The sequence below is a fragment of the Podarcis pityusensis genome (assembly GCF_964106645.2).
Source record: "Podarcis pityusensis genome assembly, chromosome: 12".
In the NCBI taxonomy this organism is placed as follows: Eukaryota; Metazoa; Chordata; class Lepidosauria; order Squamata; family Lacertidae; genus Podarcis; species Podarcis pityusensis.
In genome coordinates, this window is record NC_138037.1 from 47,083,728 (window position 1) to 47,104,200 (window position 20,473).

At 44.5% G+C, this 20,473-nt stretch overlaps 1 protein-coding gene across 1 annotated transcript in view; it reads left to right on the top strand.

Annotated features, from left to right (window-relative positions):
• The first annotated feature begins 7,044 nt into the window (after positions 1-7,044).
• The window catches only part of LOC308459473 (lysosomal acid phosphatase-like), an 84,729-nt gene continuing 71,300 nt past the window's right edge, over positions 7,045-20,473 (top strand). Inside the window, exon 1 of the mRNA XM_080975012.1 lies at positions 7,045-7,928. Coding sequence (XP_080831138.1) covers positions 7,926-7,928 — 3 coding nt within the window. The 5' untranslated portion in view covers positions 7,045-7,925. The remainder of the gene's footprint in view (positions 7,929-20,473) is intronic.

Consider the following 20,473-nt stretch of genomic DNA (forward strand, 5'->3'; position numbering starts at 1 on the left):
GCCTCCCGCTGCCGCCGCACAATTTCTGTTCTCATCCTGAAGCAAAGTTCTTAACCTGAGGTACCATTTCTGGGTTAGCGGAGTCTGTAACCTGAAGCGTCCCGAGATACCACTGTACATGAAAAATGGGCAATTAATATTGTTCTCACAATGCTATCGGCTTTGCCACTTGGACATGAGGACCTTCAGGGCACATTCAAAACCTATGATTCTAGGGTTGTAAGCTAAAAGAGCAGATTAATGGATTTGGAGAACGTCACATATCCTCAATCACTGTAACTCTGCTTTCTAGAGATATTGAAACTTCCCAGCTTTGCACTGCATTGCACTGTAGTTTTATGAAACTGTGTGTGTTTGTAGAACAATGTTGCAACTCAGAAGAGAGTACATGTTCGTGGTTGTTATGGTTGTGGTTTGTAGCCATTCAGTAAGTGCTATGACACTTACTGAAGTGATGACACTCATGCATCCCTTCTGTATAACCATTTGGGACTCATCAACATAGCTGCAAATAAAATGTTTTAAATGTGTTGTAAAATGCAATTAACACATGTGACACTAGATGGCGACAGTGAGCTACGCAAAAATCCAATGTATTTTTCCAAATTTTTTTTTAAAGAGTTTTTAATATGTGTGTAGATTCCATCCCTGTGAACTGAAGCATGTAAGGCTCACATTCAGATTTGTAAATGCTTTTTGCATTATTTTATTTCAGTAGCCATAGTGAGTTCCACAGAACCCAAACCATTTGCTCCTGGTCATTTTAACTCCGAAGAAGTAGAATTAAAGCTTTATGCTAAGTCCTACAAAGACACAAAACAATGCATTATATATTCAAATAAAGTGATATTGTTTGTTTATTATTGAATTTATATACAGCCCTATAAATATAAATTCAATAATATTATAAATATTGAAGGAGGTCACAGAACAACATACTCAAACTCTGTGCATATAATTTACAACTGAAACACAATATATTTGCAAACAGACACACAAGCCCTCCATCACTGCAGGGTGGGCTTTAGACATGCACATGCCACTGTTTGGGTTTGCTTCCTCTCCCCCCCCCCCCACAGGTGTGTCCCCAATCTGTTTTGGAGGGTTGGGAGAAGCCCCAGAACAGGCTTGAGGTGGGAGAAGAAGTGGAAGTTCTGTTGTGTGAGCAGAAATCATTTAACTTGCACAAGGATTTTTCTGGATTCAGTCCTTGTTCCCTGGCCAATGCGCAAACACAACACCGGACCTCACTTGTTTCCTAAAAGTTCAGATTCCCTTTCCATGTCTTTATCCTCTGTGCCTGCTCCATCCCTTTGCATTTGGATGCTCCTCCTAAATTTGAGCAACAAAAGACTCAGATGGTCCCCAACGTCATGTCATCTCAAATCAGCTGGCCTTCTGCTCCTTGGCCTCCCTTGGCCCAGACTCTTCCCCTAAGATCCTGACCCAGGAACATATTGATAATTCCACTGTGACATCCTAACTTGAGAAGTTCGCTGCCTGCAATCAGCTTCAACCACATGACAAAGTTTCCTTGTATTTGGAACTGGGGAAATCCAACTTTTGCATCCAGACGGTGTACAAATATAGGTGACTCTTGATTTCATTGCATTTCAAATCATCGTGAATACCCAGTAGGCTGTCAATCAGAACTTTTGTATCTTTCTGTGAAGTGCCAGTGTCAGTCACTGTCTAGAAAAGCTATGCTTTCGTCCCGTGAACATATGGCTGTGTTTCAGGCTGATATGACTCAAAAGAACCAGATTAGGATATCAAGAGACAAGTACAAAGCAGCTGTGCATGTATTCAGGCCAATTATTGCTTTAGCCCTCAAGGGCTTCATTTAAAGCCTTTGGCAAAGATGGATGGAAGGAAGGGGAAACATTAAAAGAAATATTTTACTCTCACAGTGTTCAGAACAAGTATATACATGAAACAGAATGATAAGAACTATATATGAGGGGTCCTAGTTCAGTAGTAGAGCACAGGATTGGGTTGCAGAAAATCTCATCTTCAATCCCTGGTAAGGATGGAGTTCGCATTTAATTCAGGTTCACGTCTAAAAGCAAGCATACCTAATCAAACACTTTCCAAAATGATACACAAATGGAAACACAAACATCCTTCAAACTCCACACTTCTCTGAATTTCTCAGCACAGTTTTCCAGCCAAGCAATGTGCTCAAAAAAGCATTATACTAGGGTAAAATGTGTGCACGAAAATGCATGTACTTGTGAGAAAAGCATACAAAAATGCATTACAAATGGGGAAATCGCTTTTCAAAATGTGTTTATTAGGCAAATTTGCAAACAAAAATGTGTATATTGGGGAAAATGTGCACTACAACACTGGTGTATTTTTCATGAGGACTTTTTTAAAAAGAAAAAAACGAGCTTGAAAGTGGAAAAATGAGAGAGGTAAAGAAGCCAAAATTGATAGATTTGCCCATCCCCAATTCTTGGCCTCAGTAGTAAAAAGGGTCAGGGAGCAGACTCCAAAGAATCATAGAGTTGGAAGGGACCATGAGGGTCGGGGCTCAAATCCATGACCCTAAGATTAAGAGTCTCATTACTGACTGAGCTATGATAGGAATGATCTCCATTTGAGATTCTGGGCAGTTGCTAGATGATGGGTTGTGCTAGCTAGTCTGACCTAGGGATGGTGTTTTTTTTTCTTTTTTTAAAATAATTTTTATTGAATGATTTTATGTTACAAAAAACAATACAGCCATTCTACCATTAAATATAATTAAGAAATAAAAATTACATACATCGATATTTAGTTTGTTATTTGTTATTTACCGTCTTATTTCCTCCCAAACATTGCATACAACAACACACATACCCACACACACACACCCGCACACAAAATGATAATAATGAAAGTAAATATTTTTTCCCCTTTTATCTTCCAAAATCTTTTCTTCAACTTTGACTTCCTGTCAAGTCCCTTTGCATATATTTTATCTTACATTTGAATGTACACAAAACAATAAACCTTTCTATATAATTTTTCTAATACATTCTGAAAACATAATAAATCCTTAATTGTTGTCCACCTCCTTTTAGTTCCTTTATCACTCGAATGCTGGCATGGAGTCAAAACTATTATTGTATTTTTGAACATATCTTCTATAACCATCCCATTTTTCTGCAAATTTTTGCTTTGAGTATCCTCTGAGTTTACTAGTCAGTTGAGCCGTCTCCACCAATTCCTGTAATTTGATTTGCCAATCTGTTATTTTTGGAGCCTTGTGATCTTTCCATTAGGGATGGTGTTTTCTGAAAGTTTTGGTGTCAAACTTATCCATGTTGATTTCCCCCCTGGTATTTGCTTATTGATCTCGATTAAAAGCAGGGTTTTTTCCATGTTCCACTAAAAATACAAACCATTTTCACATATTATAGATACCATTATACATATGGTATAATATTCATATTATATGCCTATGCATGACAGATTTCCTAAAGCAACTAGCATACAAATGGATACATTCAGTAATGCATATAAAAACACAAATAAATACTTAGATGTGTGGATCGGAACTTAGTTATCCACCCAATTTCACACTGCCCGAATGTTTCAGAGCAGTTCTGTGTTTTAAAGTAAGAGATCAGGATTTTCAGCTTTGCTGACACTTGTGTATGTTGCTGCCCCTTAAGCTACTGCCGTATTAGACTTTTAAACCCAGCTGCATGATTTATGCACCAGGCTCAATCAGTTGTAAATGTTATGGTGATTTTATTCTGCTCAGATTCTGAGACAGCCAAAGGCCCGATAATTACCTGGGGAGAAAGCGCCTGGAACAGGTAACCTGTTTGTTGATTTCAGTGAGATATAAATATGTAGCGATAGTTTTAATATAGAGGCCATGCTGGATGTCTGTTACCGCAACCTGACATGCTCCATTATTTCACTTGTATAAACAAGACGGACTTTTCATTAGCAGTTGTGTCGGAGGTGGAACAGCGTTTCATTGCTGCAGTTTGGAGATATTGCGCAGTTGCTACATGTTGTTATATCCATGCTAACAAGAGTAATTCCCAGGGCACTAAGGGAGAGAATTAGGGCAGGATGTGGAGGGCAGACCCAAAACTCCCCTACATGCTAACATTCGGTTGTGCTGACATCTGTTGCCATAACTACTCTGACATGGAGCTCATCTGCTAGGAGAATTTCAGATCAGCAGGAGCTGGCGATTGTGTCCATTCCACAGCAGGTATGTGTGTGTCTTGTCACGTCACTGGAGTGTTTTGAAACAAGTTGGAATTGTCAGGGATTTTATGTGCCCACTTAAATTCCGCCCTGAAGCAGAGAGAGGGAATACGCAACCTCCTGCAAATCTAGGATGCTGTGGAGGTGACGTTAAGTCAACCTTGCAAATAAGTCCATTAAAAGTACAAGCTGCAACATGTTCTTGGCACAAGTGTATTGTGCATTTGTAGTGGTTTCTTCTGTGTTATGAATGGTCCTGCAATGCTTCCGCAATACTACCACATCACTGCTGTCGACCATGAATGCACTACTATTATGCCAAGAACTTAGGTGACCTGGCTCCATAATAAAATACTTAGGGCTACAACATGATGGATGCAAAGGTGCTGGAGGATTGCATACAGAACCCAAGAGAAAGACTTGAGCAGCCTTAGATGTTTTACCAACCAAGTGCACTCTCTTCTAGGAAACAGAGACATGGCCTCTATGACACACACACCTTTGCAATATCTTGCTGGACTATTGTAATGTGCTTAGGCATAGCGCTACCCTTGATAACAATCTAGAAATTCCAGTTGATCTGGTAGCTTCATTGTTAACTGGCACCAGAGGCTGGGACCAAATTGTGCCACTTTTAAGAGAGCTTTACAATTCATTATACATTTGTTTCTGGACTGAATTCACAGGGCTTGTTTTGACCATTCACTCCCTAGAAAAGTGAGTCCAGGGTTACCCAGAGAGCACATTTTCCAATCAGATTCTCCACAAACATTAAGACCTCCAGGCAGTCATAAATTATCTTCCATAAGGTTGGCTCTTTTTCTGATTTATTTATTTTTCGTTGTGATACCTCTTTTCTGACACACCTCCTCCTATGAAGTCTTGCAGAGTTTGATCACTACTGTCTTCCAAAAGTAGGTCAAGGCCATTTGTCTCAGCAAGCCTTCAGAGAACATTAATCTATGTGCTCTTTTCGGGTTTGGGGGTTTGTTTTGTTTTGGGCCATACTTTTAAATACTTGTAAAGGTTTCATTGATTTGGTGTTGGTGATTTGGGGGTTTGTTATGTCAAAAAGAATGTTGATTTTAAACGTGAATTGGGATTAGGTATTGCGATTTCATTGTTTGTCGTTGTAAGCTGTCTTGCAGGAAACTAAAAGGGAACAATCACAACTCACTAACTAACTAACTAACTAACTAAAGATGGCTAGCATTCTTTGACTCCTCTGACTCTTCTTGAGCTAATTAGTGGTATCTCACCCCCGCAAGAAAATGTCTTTACCTACAAAAATCCACGGCTGAGTGACACAAAGTATTCCCAGTGGCAAAAGGAACAAGGGAACTGCTTCCTTGAAGTGGAACTTTCTCAAAGAGCACACAGATTAAGAGCTATGTCCTAGGATCCTCGCTGTTCCAACAGTGCAATTTTGATCTTGAAGCCAGCCTTCTATGGCCCTTCAGATATCTATTTCTCCGTTATATGAAAACGAAATATAGTTCTGAAAGAAGCCTCCGCACCGAAAGTCTTTGTTGCTAAGGGTTTCTTTCTATTTTTATACAGATTATATGCTGTCTCCCATGAGAAAAGGGAATTCCTGGCCAAGAATCTAAAGTTTCTACTTTTTTTTTTTTTAAAAAAAAAAGGCTATCGGGTATCAAACTTGCGGATACGACCACTTAGACCTCATTTTCAGAAAGAAATGAAGAGCTGCCACTAAACAATTGAGCACCTACCAGGTCCCACCCTCATCCCCCACATTGCATTTGTTATTCATTAGCTGAAGAGGATTCTAACATCGTCCTTCTAATTTAGGGCAATTGCATTTTCCCAACCTACGTTATTTTTGGGGAAATGGGATTGGGTGCCACCACCTGGAATTGTTCTTGCGCAGGGACAGAGAAACATTTTTAGTCTGAGGCCCACATTCCCATCTAGGCAATGGTGGGCAGGGCTAGAAACAGAAATGGGTGGGGCAACTTTGGGGCTTCCCCTAGGCACCTGGTCGGCCACTGTAGAGACGGATGTTGGACTAGGATGAACCCCCTCTATCCTGTATCCTAGCATGATCAGAATTAAAGGGCACATTTCAGCCAGGCCAAAACACTCATACAAAGTAAAGATTGCCAACTACCGTAACTAAAAAACCTGGCCTAGCCTGTAGCTTGGGCTACAGAAACTGGTAGATAAAGCTTTTCGTCACACCGTGATAATATTTATCACAGCCAATAAATGTTGCTGCAGCCTCTGTTGAAGACCCAGTGGGAGGAGGTAGTTCGAAAGTTGGCAATCCAACAATTCTATGATTCCATTATTTTCCTCCAGATGCAAGCATAAGCCAATGTCACTGGGATAGGAGAATTTAAAAGTATACTTTGGAGGGAATATGAATGTGCTCACTTGGGCTTTCCCTGAAAGTTTGAAGGGGTATGATGAAAGGATTGAAAAAATGAGAGCCATTTACATCTATTGCGCAAGTAAACAATATACAAACTGAAGCCTCAGCAAAGAGAGGCAAGATAAATGTTCCTCTTCTTCCCTCTGAGGACCACAAAACATTCTGCGGGAAGTGCCAATCTTTTGCCAAATCATTTCCCCTTTGTGCTGAATTGTAGTTCTGAGGCCATTAGTTGTTTTGACTGAGCGGGAGAAATTGCTTAGCCATTCTGTCAAACCCTCCCTTCTTATATCTCTCCCCCACCCCCCACCCCGATGGCTCTTTCCATCAGCTGGCAATCAAATGTGATAGATGGAGTCAAGCTTCTTAGCTTTTGCATCTGTGCATATTAGCAGATTCATGGAACCATAGCTTCATCCGTCATTAAAAAAAATAATTTAAATATCCTTTCAATGGCTCCTTATTAACAGCTTTTTCACAGTGAACCTCCCCGAATCAAGGACGAAATTACTTGAGTGCCCCCAAGTGTAAAAGATAAAGGTGGTTAATTGGGCAGAGCTTGCTCTCACTTAAACCTCAGTAGCAGCTGGATCATGGAATCGTAGAATTGAAAGGGGTTATGGGCATCATCGGGACGCGGGTGGCACTGTGGGTTAAACCACAGAGCCTAGGACTTGCCGATCAGAAGGTCGGCGGTTTGAATCCCCGCGATGGGGTGAGCTCCCGTTGTTTGGTCCCTGCTCCTGCCAACCTAGCAGTTCAAAAGCACGTCAAAGTGCAAGTACAGTGGTGCCTCGCAAGACGAAATTAATTCGTTCCGCGAGTTTTTTCGTCTTGCGGTTTTTTTCGTCTTGCGAAGCACGGTGTCGGAAAAGTTTTGGAAAAGCTTCAAAAATCACCAAAGTCTTCAAAAACCTCAAAAAGGGCTACCACACCGCGTGCTATGAGTTGCTCCTCGAAGTCAAGTCGCAACTGTATTAACGGTTTTAAGAAAAAGGAAACAAACTTGCAAGACGTTTCCGTCTTGCGAAGCAAGCCCATAGGGAAAATCGTCTTGCGAAGCAACTCAAAAAACCAAAAACCCTTTTGTTTTGCAAGTTTTCCGTCTTGCGAGGCATTCGTCTTGCGAGGTACCACTGTAGATAAATAGGTACCACTCCAGCGGGAAGGTAAATGGTGTTTCCGTGCGCTGCTCTGGTTCACCAGAAGCGGCTTAGTCATGCTGGCCACATGACCCGGAAGCTGTACACCGGCTCCCTCGGCCAATAAAGCGAGATGAGCACTGCAACCCCAGAGTCGGCCACGACTGGACCTAATGGTCAGGGGTCCCTTTACCTTTATGAGCATCATCTAGTCCAACCCACTGCAATGCAGTAATATTTTACCCAATGTGAGACTTGAACCCATGACCCTGGGATTAAGAGTCTCGTGCTCTACCGACTGACCTGTCAAGAGGAAAGGGAAGGTGCTTGGCCATTTGAGGCAGGAGGGTCATTCATTCATTCATTCATTCACTGAGTATAAGAAGAGCCTGCTGGATTAAGCCAATAGCCCATCTAGTACCACATCATCTACCATCACTGCCTTCTGTGGGTATGAGTTCCATGGCTGCACCATGTACTGCATGAAAGAGTATTTTCTTTTATCTGTCCTGAATCTTCCAACATTCATTGGAATTCCACAAGCTCTAATGTTGTGACAGAGGTCTAGTGTTACTGGATAGGACACAAGTGAAGGTTATCTGATAGGAAACCGGGTGCAATGTTACACACATGCTAGGGCTTCCAAACTACTGTGACCAGGATCGTTGTTTTTCTATGTCAACATTTAGCTCCCCTCCCCGCCGCATGAATCAGCTCTTTCCATACAACTTCCCATTTGACTAAGGGTTGAATCAGATGCTCAGCAGCACATCTGGGCCTATTAGACCCATTGAAAATAATAGCCATGGTTGCTGGGTCCATTAAGTTGAATGGACGTACACTGAATAAAACTTAGTTTGATACAACCCTAATTCTCCAAGTCTATTGGTAGGATATTATTTATTCCTGTGTGCAAGTTACCCTGCCTTAGGTTAGGCAGGGACAGTAGGTAATCATCACATTCTATGACTATTGAGTGTTTTACAATCAGTTGTAATCTGAATCAGGATATCAGTTCATCCCTCTTGCCTCCACCTCAACGCGAAAGTAATTTCATTAACCAAAATAGCATGCCATCTATTTCTCACGCAACTAGTCCATTTCTAGGACTGATTCATCCATCCCCTCTTATTTGAGAAATGTCATCTTTATATTTTAAGAAACGGTACACAATGCCCTGCTTGTTTAATTTGCTCTTTGCTCATGACATGACAAGCTGCATGAGAATAGTAACTAGAAGTTAACTAGTGCACAAACATTTCAAAATACAGATTTTTGTTTCCCTTGCTCTCTCGGTAACTCTGCAAGAATATAATTACTTGTCGGCTAAGTGCCCAGAATTTACCAGAGGCAAAGGATGGCAGTTTCCAGGGAGATGAGTTTTGTCTCCCCACCCCCCCATGGGAAACATGTTTGGTTGATAGTTAAAAATATTCATAATCTGAGAACTGAACGAACTTCAGTGCTTGGATAAAAGACGTAATTCAAAGGACAAGATCACCCAGACTATGGATACTGCCCTAGGTGGAAAAGCTGTCTGAAATGACTTTTTGATCACTACTTTCTTTACAAGAAAGAAAGAGAGATTCCAACTACAAGCAAAATGACACTCCGCTTCATCTCAACAGTTGGATATCTGACAATGGTTGCAGGGCCAATCTGGATTTGAGGGGAGCATTCAGCATTGCACCCTCTGGTGGACACCCTTCTACAGCAGTGACCCCAAAAGTCCTGTTCTGGCCCTATGGAGGTGCCCATGGGGCATGGTGATTCACAGCACCACGGAGAGCTCCTAGTGAAACACCTCTGCCTTCGTTCACTTCTCTTACGCTCCACTCGCTTTGGGGGAACAAGTGTCTCATTGCTGGTATGAAGAAGAGCATTTCCTCCCTGCTCTTCATGGTCTCCTGCCTGGTGTGCTATCGGTGCAATTGAACTGGCAAGTTTGTGTGGGTGGCACTTGATTCCTCATTCTCAGAGAGGCACCCTTGAGGCCCCAGGTGCTATGAGCCTGTGTGATATGGGACTTGAGTGAGTAGTAACAGATCAAACTCCAGACTTTCATGGATTATGCTGCATCCTTTCCATTCTTGGTTCTAGTCCAGCTTTCAGACAGAAAAGACTTACTCATTTTGGTGGGTGATCTATACCAGGAATTGCACAGAAGGAGTGTGTTCCTGTAGGTTCTGCTGGACATCTCAGCAGCTTTTGATACCATCAACCATGGTTTGTGTCTGGGGCATCATGCAGGGATAGGGGTTGGGGTGCTGTTTATGGTGGTGGTTTGGAGTTATGGGGTTGCACTTCCCTATAAGGATCAGGCTGTCATGAATGAGCCAGCCCCCAGGGAAGGTTTGCAGACAGATCCCAGGGAAGGTTTGCAGCCAGCTGAAGGAAGCAGCCAGGAACAGAGAGGGTTAACTGCCAGGCAGGATGAGCATCGGCTAGTGTCAACTCCCCTGCCCCTTGGAATGTGAGTTGATAAGGGAATGACTGAAAGCAAGCCAGAAACCTGCCAACGCTCTTGAGGAGTACAAAATGCCACAAACAGAGAAGGATGCAGTTTGTCAGGCAGGAAAGAGCTAAGAGACAGCCCCTCAGAGAATGGGGAATAGGTGGGAGCTGACCCTCTCAGTCCAAGGTCTCGCGAATGGGAGGGCTCCAAGACAGGAAGCAAAACAAGAGACGTCAGAAGCAAAAGGAAGCAGTCTTCAGAAGGGTCATCATGACTGATGAGGCTGGTGGCTTGTTAGAGCCCTCCGGCAAACTTAGTTTGGTTTTGCAATAAATCTTCCTTTTTAGTTAACTACACTTGCTGTGTTATCAAGACGGGAACTGGGACTCCTGACACAGGCTGACAGACTGAGAGTGCTCCTGGACCTAGCATTTTTCCTGGAGGACCAGGTGGTGGCTGTGGCCAGGATTGCCTTTGCTCAGCATCGGCTTGTGCACCATTTGCACTCTTTTCTGGATCATGCAGATCTGACCACCATCACTCACACCTTGGACACGTTTGGATTGGACTGTTGCAATGCACTCTAGGAGGCTGTTCTTAAAGAGCATTCATAATCTCCAGCTGGTGCAAAATGCAGAGGCTAGTGGTTGCTTATCAGAAAATACACCAGTTTTCATTTGCATTGGCTTCTGAACCATTTCTAGGCACAAGCAAAGTGCCTGATTTTACCTATAAAGTCCTAGAAACCTTAGGACCAAGTTAGCTGAAGGACCACCTCTTCTCACATGAACTTGCATGAGTACTACCTTCAACATCTGAAGACCTACTCCATGTTTTGTTACCTCCAGAGATTCTCTTGGTGGGGAGGTGAGATTGGGCCTTCTCAGTTGTTGTTGTTTAGTCGTCTTAGTCGTGTTCGATTCTCTGTGACCCCATGAACCAGAGCATGTCTTGGAAACTCTCACTTTCTTCTCAAAGCTTCTCCTTTTATAAGCCCATGGAGTTTTCTTGGCAAAAATACTGGAGTGGTTTGCCAGTTCCTTCTCCAGGTGGATCACATTTAGTTTAAACTCTCGGCTATGACCTGTCCACCTTGGGTGGCCTTGCAGAGCATAGCTCATAGCTTCTTGTAGTTATTCAAGCCCCTTTGCCATGACAAGGCACTGATCCATGAAGAGGACCTTCTCAGTAGCAGCACCCAAATTATGAAACTCATTCCCAAAAGAGGTTTAGCATGCACACCTTTCCCTAAACCACCCAGGAAATTATAGTGGTACCTTGGTTCTCAAACTTAATCTGTTCTGGAAGTCCGTTCCAAAACCAAAGCATTCCAAAACCAAGGCATTACCATAGAAAGTAATGCAAAACGGATTAATCTGTTCCAGACTTTTAAAAACAACCTCTAAAACAGCAATTTAACATGAATTTTACTATCTAACAAAACCATTGATCCATAAAATGAAAGCAATAAACAATGTACTGCAGTCACACAATCAATCAATGTTGGGAGGACATCGAAAAAACATTATCAATGGAAGTGATGCTGCATAGAAGCAGAAAACCACTAGAGGTCATCCTCTCCCTTCATTTGAGAGTGTGTGAGACATTCACATCCTTTACCTTACCTTTTTACTTTGCAGTTAACAATCTGACCATTTCAGCCTCTATGAAGGCCCGTCCTCTGTGAAAGATTGTCTCTCCCTCCCCCCCATCAGTCAAGATCAATAGTTCAAATCATGTGTTTAGACCTCTCCTGGGGTTATGATACTAAAATAGGAACTGAAAGCAACTGTATGCTACTTATTGAAAGGACTAAATGGTATGAAGTATAGTTGGGTGAGTACTGGACTCTCCACAGAGACTAAACTTAATGAATCCAGCTTAGCTCCAGAACCAGTTTATAACTAAGAGTTCAGGACTGAAGCACATCGTCACATGCTTTTCTCACTGCTTGGTGACTCAGAAATCAGTGCCTAACCAATTCCATTGAAAAGAGAAGCAGACAGTATGGTTGGGCTGTGCTGCTTACATAAGCTCCCTCCCGACAAGTCACTGCTGATACTGAAGGGTTAATCTTCATATTATCTGTACATAGTGAGTCTTTACACTAAGCTTACTTCTGCAATTGTGGTCAAGCCAGCTACCAGACAGGCTGAGGGGCCATTTCCTGCCTTGCGCTTCCTGCTTCAGTAATGCAAGATAAAAAAAAGACACGTACAAGGGGCTGCTTAGCTAGCAAAAAGACACGTGTACGAAGGAGAGGGGAGGGAGTGCTTAGCCAGCAGAAAGGCACACGTACAGGGGTAAGAGGAGGGGGTGCTTAGCCAGCAGTGCTTAGCCAGCAATATAGATATGCCCTAAAAGGGAATAAGTGAAAACTTGCCAGCTGATTGGGGAAGTTTGGGGGAGGTCTGGGAGGTGGGTGAATGTTCTCAAAGTATAAGAAAGTTTGCTGATGTGTATTGCTTTGCAGCCAGATTTCAGAAACTATTCTGCTGGCTGTCTCTGTGCACAGATTAAACTCTTTTCTCCAAAGAAGAAACTTTCCTGGTGTTATTTTACTCTTTCTTCGGTCCTGGGGACGCGGGCAAACGATTCCCTGGCAAGTATAAGGCATAAACCTACAGCTTGGTGCATTGGCCGGGAAATCGCCCCACCCCAGAGGACCGAGGAGAGCCAGGCTCGACCTCAGGTGAACAGCTCAGATTGGCGTTCGCATTTCCAGTGCACACCCTGCCAGCTTGTAGGGGGAGATTGCCACACCGTCCTGGAGTGGAGACACCTGGTCGAGGGAGAAAAGAGGACGGCCGAAAGAGGGAATCCGCAGCGGAGAAAAAAAGGTAAGCCCGAAGGAAAGGGCTAGGGGCCCGAGGGAAAGGGCCAGAGGCCTGATCAGCCTCACCTGGTCATAGCAGTAAAGTGCTGCCAGGAAAGGAACTGGCCGTGGCAGTAGTGTGCCGCCAGTAAGGTTGGGTAAAAGGGAAACAGAGGGGAAATTGTATTGGTGTGTTTTGTGTGTTGCATGTTGGAATTATAATGGTGTGATTTGTATGTTGGCATGTTGTGTGTCAGATACTCCGGTGGATGAATTATTGAATGAGGGCCAGGGCTTAGTGTCCCCTTGGCCGAGCGATTGTAGGGTTGTGCATTTTCTGACAATCTGTAACATGTGGAGTGTGAGAGAATTTTGAAACCCGGTTAGGAGCGGAGTATCTGAAAAATGGGGTCTGGAGCAAGCCAATGCGTGGCTTTGATTTGCAATTAATCAACCCCCTGTGGCGAATCAACCCCCTGTGGCAAAATATATTAAATGTCCACCCAGACCAGATCCCCTATATCTCTACATGGAAGACCAATGTAGAAAAGAATCTACCATGGCTAAAGTCTTGCCGTGACAGCAACACACAGAGCAGGATTTGTACAGTGAAGCCTCTGGTGTTAGAAGACCCAGAAGATGAGGAGGGGGGAGTGATTAAGCCACCACCTTACACTCCACCGACAGCCCCTCCAACAAACCCCCCAGGCCAAAATCAAGAAGCACAGGGAGGCGCTGGTGTAGGGGGAGGAGGACCTGCGAAGGAGGATAGTGAGACGGAAGAAGAGGAAGATGACAAGGAGTTTAGGAAGACACTAGATGATATGAATCAAGGAAAGAAAATGTGGACAGAAAAACAGAAAGAGAGACTAAAGGAGTTTGTAAAGCCATTTGAGGGAGAAGTTGGATGTGAGCCCCTTGTTAGTTGAGGCAGCAGAATGCTGCACCCCTGAAAAGAGGAAGAGATGGCAACGTAAGTGGGGACAGGCGGCGAAGAGAGTTATGTCTCATAGACAGTATGAGAAAAACCAGGAAGGATCAGGCAGCCGGAGTAATGCCCCTTCGGAGGGTTTATGATCCGCCAGCCCCTGTCCCAGCTGGACAAGCGGAGGCACCACGGACCTACACGGTACAGCACGTTCCGTTCACAAGTGCAGATGTTTGTAATTGGCGTAATCAGAACCCCTCTTTTGAGGAGAATCCAGCGAAGATCATAAAATTGTTTGAAGGGATTTTTTTAAAAAAAACCTATAATCCCACTTATGATGATGTACAATATCTCCTGGACTCACTACCAACTACAGAAGCATTGCTCGGCCCCTGCATGAGTCAACTAGGGGAATAGAGAAGGATCCTTTTATATGGGGCAGGGAACAGCAGCAGGCTTTTCAGGATCTCAAAGTGGCATTACAACAAGCCCCAGCGCTTGGCATCGTTTTACCCTGTTCATAGATGAAGACCAGGGGGTAGCCAAGGGAGTCTTATGCCAGAAACTGGAAAATTGGCAGCAACCCGTCGCATACTTGTCAGAGAAGCTAACCCCACCAGAACAGAGGTTGCCCCCCCCCCCCGTATGAGAGAGGTTGTGGCAGTGACCACCCTACTCACAAAGGCAGATAAATTCACGTTTGGACAGGACACCACCTGTGTGACTCCACACGCAGTCCCAGCCTTACTTGACATGAAAGGCACCTATTTCCTATCACAAGCGAAAATGAGGAAGTGCCAGATGCTGTTATTACATTCACGCCTGAAGTTTCAGGTTACCACAGCCCTTAACCCAGCTACCTTATTACCGGTAGGAGAAGGTGGACATGGGAGCCACCCACTCAGTCTTACCTGTGCCTGTAACAAAACCCACAAACCAAGTGGTTAATATAATTGGGGCCACAGGTAAATCACAAAAGGCCCCCTTTTTGCAGTCTGTTACCTGCCGCCTAGGCGGCCAAGTAGTCCAGCACAAATTTTTGTATATACCAGAGTGTCCCATTCCTTTCTTGGGCCGAGACTTGTTAACAAAATTACAAGCCCAGATTTCCTTCCAACCAATGGGGGAAGTAATGATGACAACTGGACCAGCAGGAGAGTTTTCTTTAGAAATGCCCCTGAGAGACCATTGGCGCTTGATGATGGTAAAAGAAGAGGAGGGAATCCTCCCTGTTAGCCTGCTTCATGATGTTGACCCTGGACTATGGGCGGAGGATAAAAACCAATACCCCATCCCACGACGGGCAGCTGAAGGAGTGTGGGTGCACCTGGAGCGATTGCTTCAACATGGAATCTTGAAACAATGCCAATCACAGTGGAACACCCCACTGTTGCCAGTGAAGAAGGAAGATGGTGGGTACCGTATATAGGCCCCAAAGTTCTGGAAAAGTGGAAAGGATGAACAGGACTTTGAAAAACCAGTTGTCCAAATTGACCCAAGAAACAGGGTCTAATTGGGTGTCCATGTTGCCCTTGGCTTTGCTTAGAGTCCGTAGTCTCCCATCGAAACGTATTCACTTGTCACCCTTTGAAGTGATGTTTGGGAGACCGGTTCCTTATGTGCGCATGCTTTCACCTATCCCTGTTCAAGATGTGGAATTGAACAATTATGTACAGTCTCTCTCTCGAGATTTTCTCTCTCAACAGGTGGACCCAGGCCCGAACTCCTTGCGTGACCAGTTTGAGCCAGGTGACGAGGTGTGGATAAGACTGGTCCCAGGCACCACTGCAACCGTGCTGGAAGGGCCCATCTGCTCTCCACACCCACAGCTGTGAAGGTCGCTGGCGTCACCCCTTGGGTCCACCACATTCGAGTGAAGAAAGCTGCTTCAGATTGGACTGTGTCTCAGCATCCTGAAGATCCCCTCCAGTTGACCATCCCCAGGCGCCTAGCGGACGACCGCCTTGCTGATATCACTCCAGAGGCTGATATCTCTACGCACGCTGAAGAATTGGATGGGAGGGGCGCCCGCGGGCAGCGCCCCCAACGTAGAGACTTGTTCTCCAGCCAATTTAGAGGCACCACCAGGACTTTTGATATTGGGACCAGAACCCCTTGATATAGTCACCCTGTGTGTCAGGCCTTTGCAAGGGTGGATATATTCTTGTGGGTGTAACATCATACGTAGAGGGAGGGGCCCCTTTTGGGTATAATACTCTCCTGAGGAACCACAGGGGTCCCCACCCATCGGGAGTAGTTGGGAAGTTGCTCCACGTGGTAGGAGCTTCCGAAGTAAGGTGGAGAGGCACCCCTGAGGCCCGGCAAATAATTGAATACGAATATCAGTGGGCCCTTCAGCAGTAAAGGAATATCAGAAATGACCCCTGAATATTGGTGGGAGGAGCCCTGGCATTCTTGGGGTTGGTGGGTGGGAGTTATCTCAACCGCCCTTGCCATAGGGAGAGCATGGTGACCCACAACCCCCTGGCTAGTACACCTGGGGACCCCTGGGCCTGGTTATATTCATGGTTACCGGATGGAAGCTGGCTGCGCCATCTCCTGGTCCTAGTGGCAGGACCTTTATTAATCCTTTTGCTTCTTTGCTTCTGTATCCCCTGCTTGGTGCGGTGCATGCAAAACATGTTACAGAGAATGAGGTCTAGCATGATGGGACCCCGCGTGATTGCTTTAATGAGAGATTATAGACCCATACCCCAGAACGAACCTAAGTATTAGGTTGTTCAGAAGAAGAGTAGGGAGTGAAGGGTTAATCTTCATATTATCTGTACATAGTGAGTCTTTGCACTAAGCTTACTTCTGCAATTGTGGTCAAGCCAGCTACCAGACAGGCTGAGGGGCCATTTCCTGCCTTGCGCTTCCTGCTTCAGTAATGCAAGATAAAAAAAAAGACACGTACAAGGGGCTGCTTAGCTAGCAAAAAGACACGTGTACGAAGGAGAAGGGAGGGAGTGCTTAGCCAGCAGAAAGGCACACGTACAGGGGTAAGAGGAGGGGGTGCTTAGCCAGCAGTGCTTAGCCAGCAATATAGATATGCCCTAAAAGGGAATAAGTGAAAACTTGCCAGCTGATTGGGGAAGTTTGGGGGAGGTCTGGGAGGTGGGTGAATGTTCTCAAAGTATAAGAAAGTTTGCTGATGTGTATTGCTTTGCAGCCAGATTTCAGAAACTATTCTGCTGGCTGTCTCTGTGCACAGATTAAACTCTTTTCTCCAAAGAAGAAACTTTCCTGGTGTTATTTTACTCTTTCTTCGGTCCTGGGGACGCGGGCAAACGATTCCCTGGCAAGTATAAGGCATAAGCCTACAATACCAGGATGGAGAGGGGGAGAAGAGAGGCAGTGGTGAGGCTGGTGCAGAGCAAATGCACCAGCGGAGCCATTCCAGTGCTCCTGCCAGAGTGTTTGCACCATGCTGCCCTCATTGCTGCCTCTCTCCTCCTGCTCTCCATCTCAGTATGCGACAACAACTCAGCCAAAGGGAGGTCAGGTAAGCAATGCAGTCACACCCCTCCATCCATTAGTGGTTGAAAAGTACTGCATTTGGAGTGAGGTGTGGTTCTATGAAAACGCCCACAGTCTCTCAGTTTTAATCTGCTTGTTGTCTTTGATTTCTGGAAGGAAATGTCACCAGAGCACAGAAAGAGCTTTCATAGCACCATACCTCATCTCCTGGAATAAATGTGAAAGTAGATGGGATGGCAGCAGAAGCAAGGACTCCATCAGGAGAAAACTACCAGTATATTAGAGGAACTTGTTACTTTAAATAAACTCTCAAGAGGCACATTAGAAGTTCAGTAGCTCTCTTCAAAAGCAGTCTTTGCTGATTTGATGCAGCTTCTTTTGTTAAACACTCTAGCTTATTTGCCTTGGATGTAGAATGGAGTTTCAGGAGTTTCTTGTGCTGAAATTCACCAAGAATTATTTGAGATATTGAAAGCATTTAATAGGGCAAGAAAATAAAAAATAGTGTGTCTTTTCTTTCTTTCTTTTTTTCATTACCAAGCCAGGATGAGGCAGCTGTAGCTCTCCAAGTGTTACCTCTTATCAGCCCCAGCCAGTATGGCCAAAGATCAGGGATGATGTGAAATAGAGGCCAACAATAGCTTGAGGACCAGAAATTGTTCTTCCTTTTTACAAAGGAAATGAACTTTCATTGCATCTCTCCCTCCCCTTCCTGGTTATGCAAACAGAAACACACTGAATACGGGAAAGATATAAGGTGTGTGTCCCATCCCAGCTCTGTACGTCAAGGACGTCCATATGTTGGTAGCTGTCAATTTGAAGGAGAAAACCTCAGAAATGTCAGGCAGGAACACACCACCCACATATACAGCAGGAGATGTAGCAGAGAGCGCCATGCTCAGTTTCCAGCCAGGATTACGTATAATTTGTTTCTGCCTGCTGTTTGCAAACCAGTGAGCTCAAATGGCCAGGTTTCTGTCAATAGCAATGTTTCCAGCTTGTCATAGGCAGATACTGTGGTTTCTAGGGAAAGAAGTAGATGAATGGAATGCACATAATGAATAGGTGGTTGACTGCAATCTGGCAGCAAAGAGGGAGAGATAGGAAACAGCGGCATCCCATCAGCTTTGCGGAGAGCCCAGCTTCAACTGACTTGTCCTCTGCATGAAACTGTTTCTTTTCCAGCTGATAATTTCTTTCCTCCTCTTTGTCCATTCCGCTTTTTTATGTCCTGTCTTTTGGACTATAAACCTGCGGGTATTTTTAATTATTTTTGCTGACCTCATACAACCTGTTTGGGGAGCCATTTTGCTGAAGGGTAGGGTGAAGAAGAAGAAGAAGAAGAAGAAGAAGAAGAAGAAGAAGAAGAAGAGTCACGAGATTTGACATTGGTTCAATATCTGAGCAAGTTGGAGGTATGCTAGGTTACTGTGGGTGCTCTACGTTTGTGGCCCTTTCCCCATTAAACAAAAAAAGCAAAACAAAAAACCCCAAACCATCAGAAAGTATAATTCCATAAAAGGAAAGAAAAGGTCACAAGCCTGCACTAGACTGGAAGGGGGAAAATCTTGTTCAGATAAGATCAGTCAAAAGGTGGCATATGACGTGCAGATGAATTCCATGCCCAAATGGCCTCAAGCAAATGAACTTTCACTATTTCAGTTATGAATGGGAGTAATGGGTCCAGGTGTTGGGTGTAAAGAGTTACGTCAAATGTTCAAGGGCATGTTAAGCTTTAGCATTACAGTAGAGCAACCATGGTTCCAGCAACCATACTGCCCTAATTCAGGTAATGAGATGGCATATTAATAATAACACAAGTATATTTATGTAGCATTTCCCCTAAGTGTTCAAAACACTTAATGCAGTCATACCTTGGGTTCAAGTTGCTTCAGGTTGAGCGTTTTCGGGTTGCGCTCCGCAGCGACCCGGAAGTAACGGAATGCATTAATTCCGGGTTTCACAGTTCACACATGTGCAGACGCTCAAAATGAAGTCACGCGCATGCGCAGAAGCGGCGAATCGCGACCCGCACATGCGCAGGCGTGGGTTGCATTCGCTTCAGGATGCGAATGGGTCTCCGGAACGGATCCCGTTCGCATCCAGAGGTACCACTGTATAGATATATATGCAGTGGGGTTGTTTGTTTGTTTGTTTGTTTGTTTGTTTGTTTGTTTGTTTGTTTAAAAAAGAAGCATTGATATTAATATCTAGATCAGGGGTTGTCAACCTGGTCCCTACCACCCACTAGTGGGCATTTCAGGATTCTAGGTGGGCAGTAGGGGGGTTCTACGGCACAACCTGAATCCTTCCATCGAGCACTGGTGGGCAGTAAGGAAATTTTACCATCAAGAAAGATGCATTAGTAGGCAGTAGGTATAAAAAGGTTGACTACCCCTGATCTAGATTAAAGTGTCATGGGTGGCAGCAACAGCAAAAAAAAAGTTGTGCTAGTACTCACTGAGTAATCACATCACAAAGAAACCTCTCTCTGTCTCTCTCTTTAACAGGGGTGCCCAACTCCTGATATACCCTCACATGCAAGTGTTTCTGGCTCCCAATGTCTGACCAGCCCTCCCACCTTCTTCAAAGTTGACACAGCACTGGTGTGGACAGGAAGATTTAAACCTCTCCACCCAGCCAATGCCCCTCGCCAGTCCTCAGGTTGTTCATTTGATGAGCAGGGAGCAGTGATTTTTTAAAAAAACAAAAACCACCCAACCCATGGAGGGGAGGGCAACCAGAATGATCAAGGGTCTGGAAACCAAGCCTTCTGAGAAACAGTTGAAGGAGATGGTTATGTTGAGCCTGGAAAAGAGGAGACTGAGAGGACAATTCTGAGCATTTGGTTTCCATGTCAATCTGCAACCAAAGACATACTGCCAAGCCATTCCTAGGGCAGTAAAATGAGATCTGCCTACTGAATTCTGGTTTCAGGCAAGGACCGTTCCTAGCCCTACCTGTGGATGTCGGGGATTGAACCTGGAGCCTTCTACCTACAAGGCTGATACTTTGGTGCTTCCTTCATCATGACAGCCTCCAC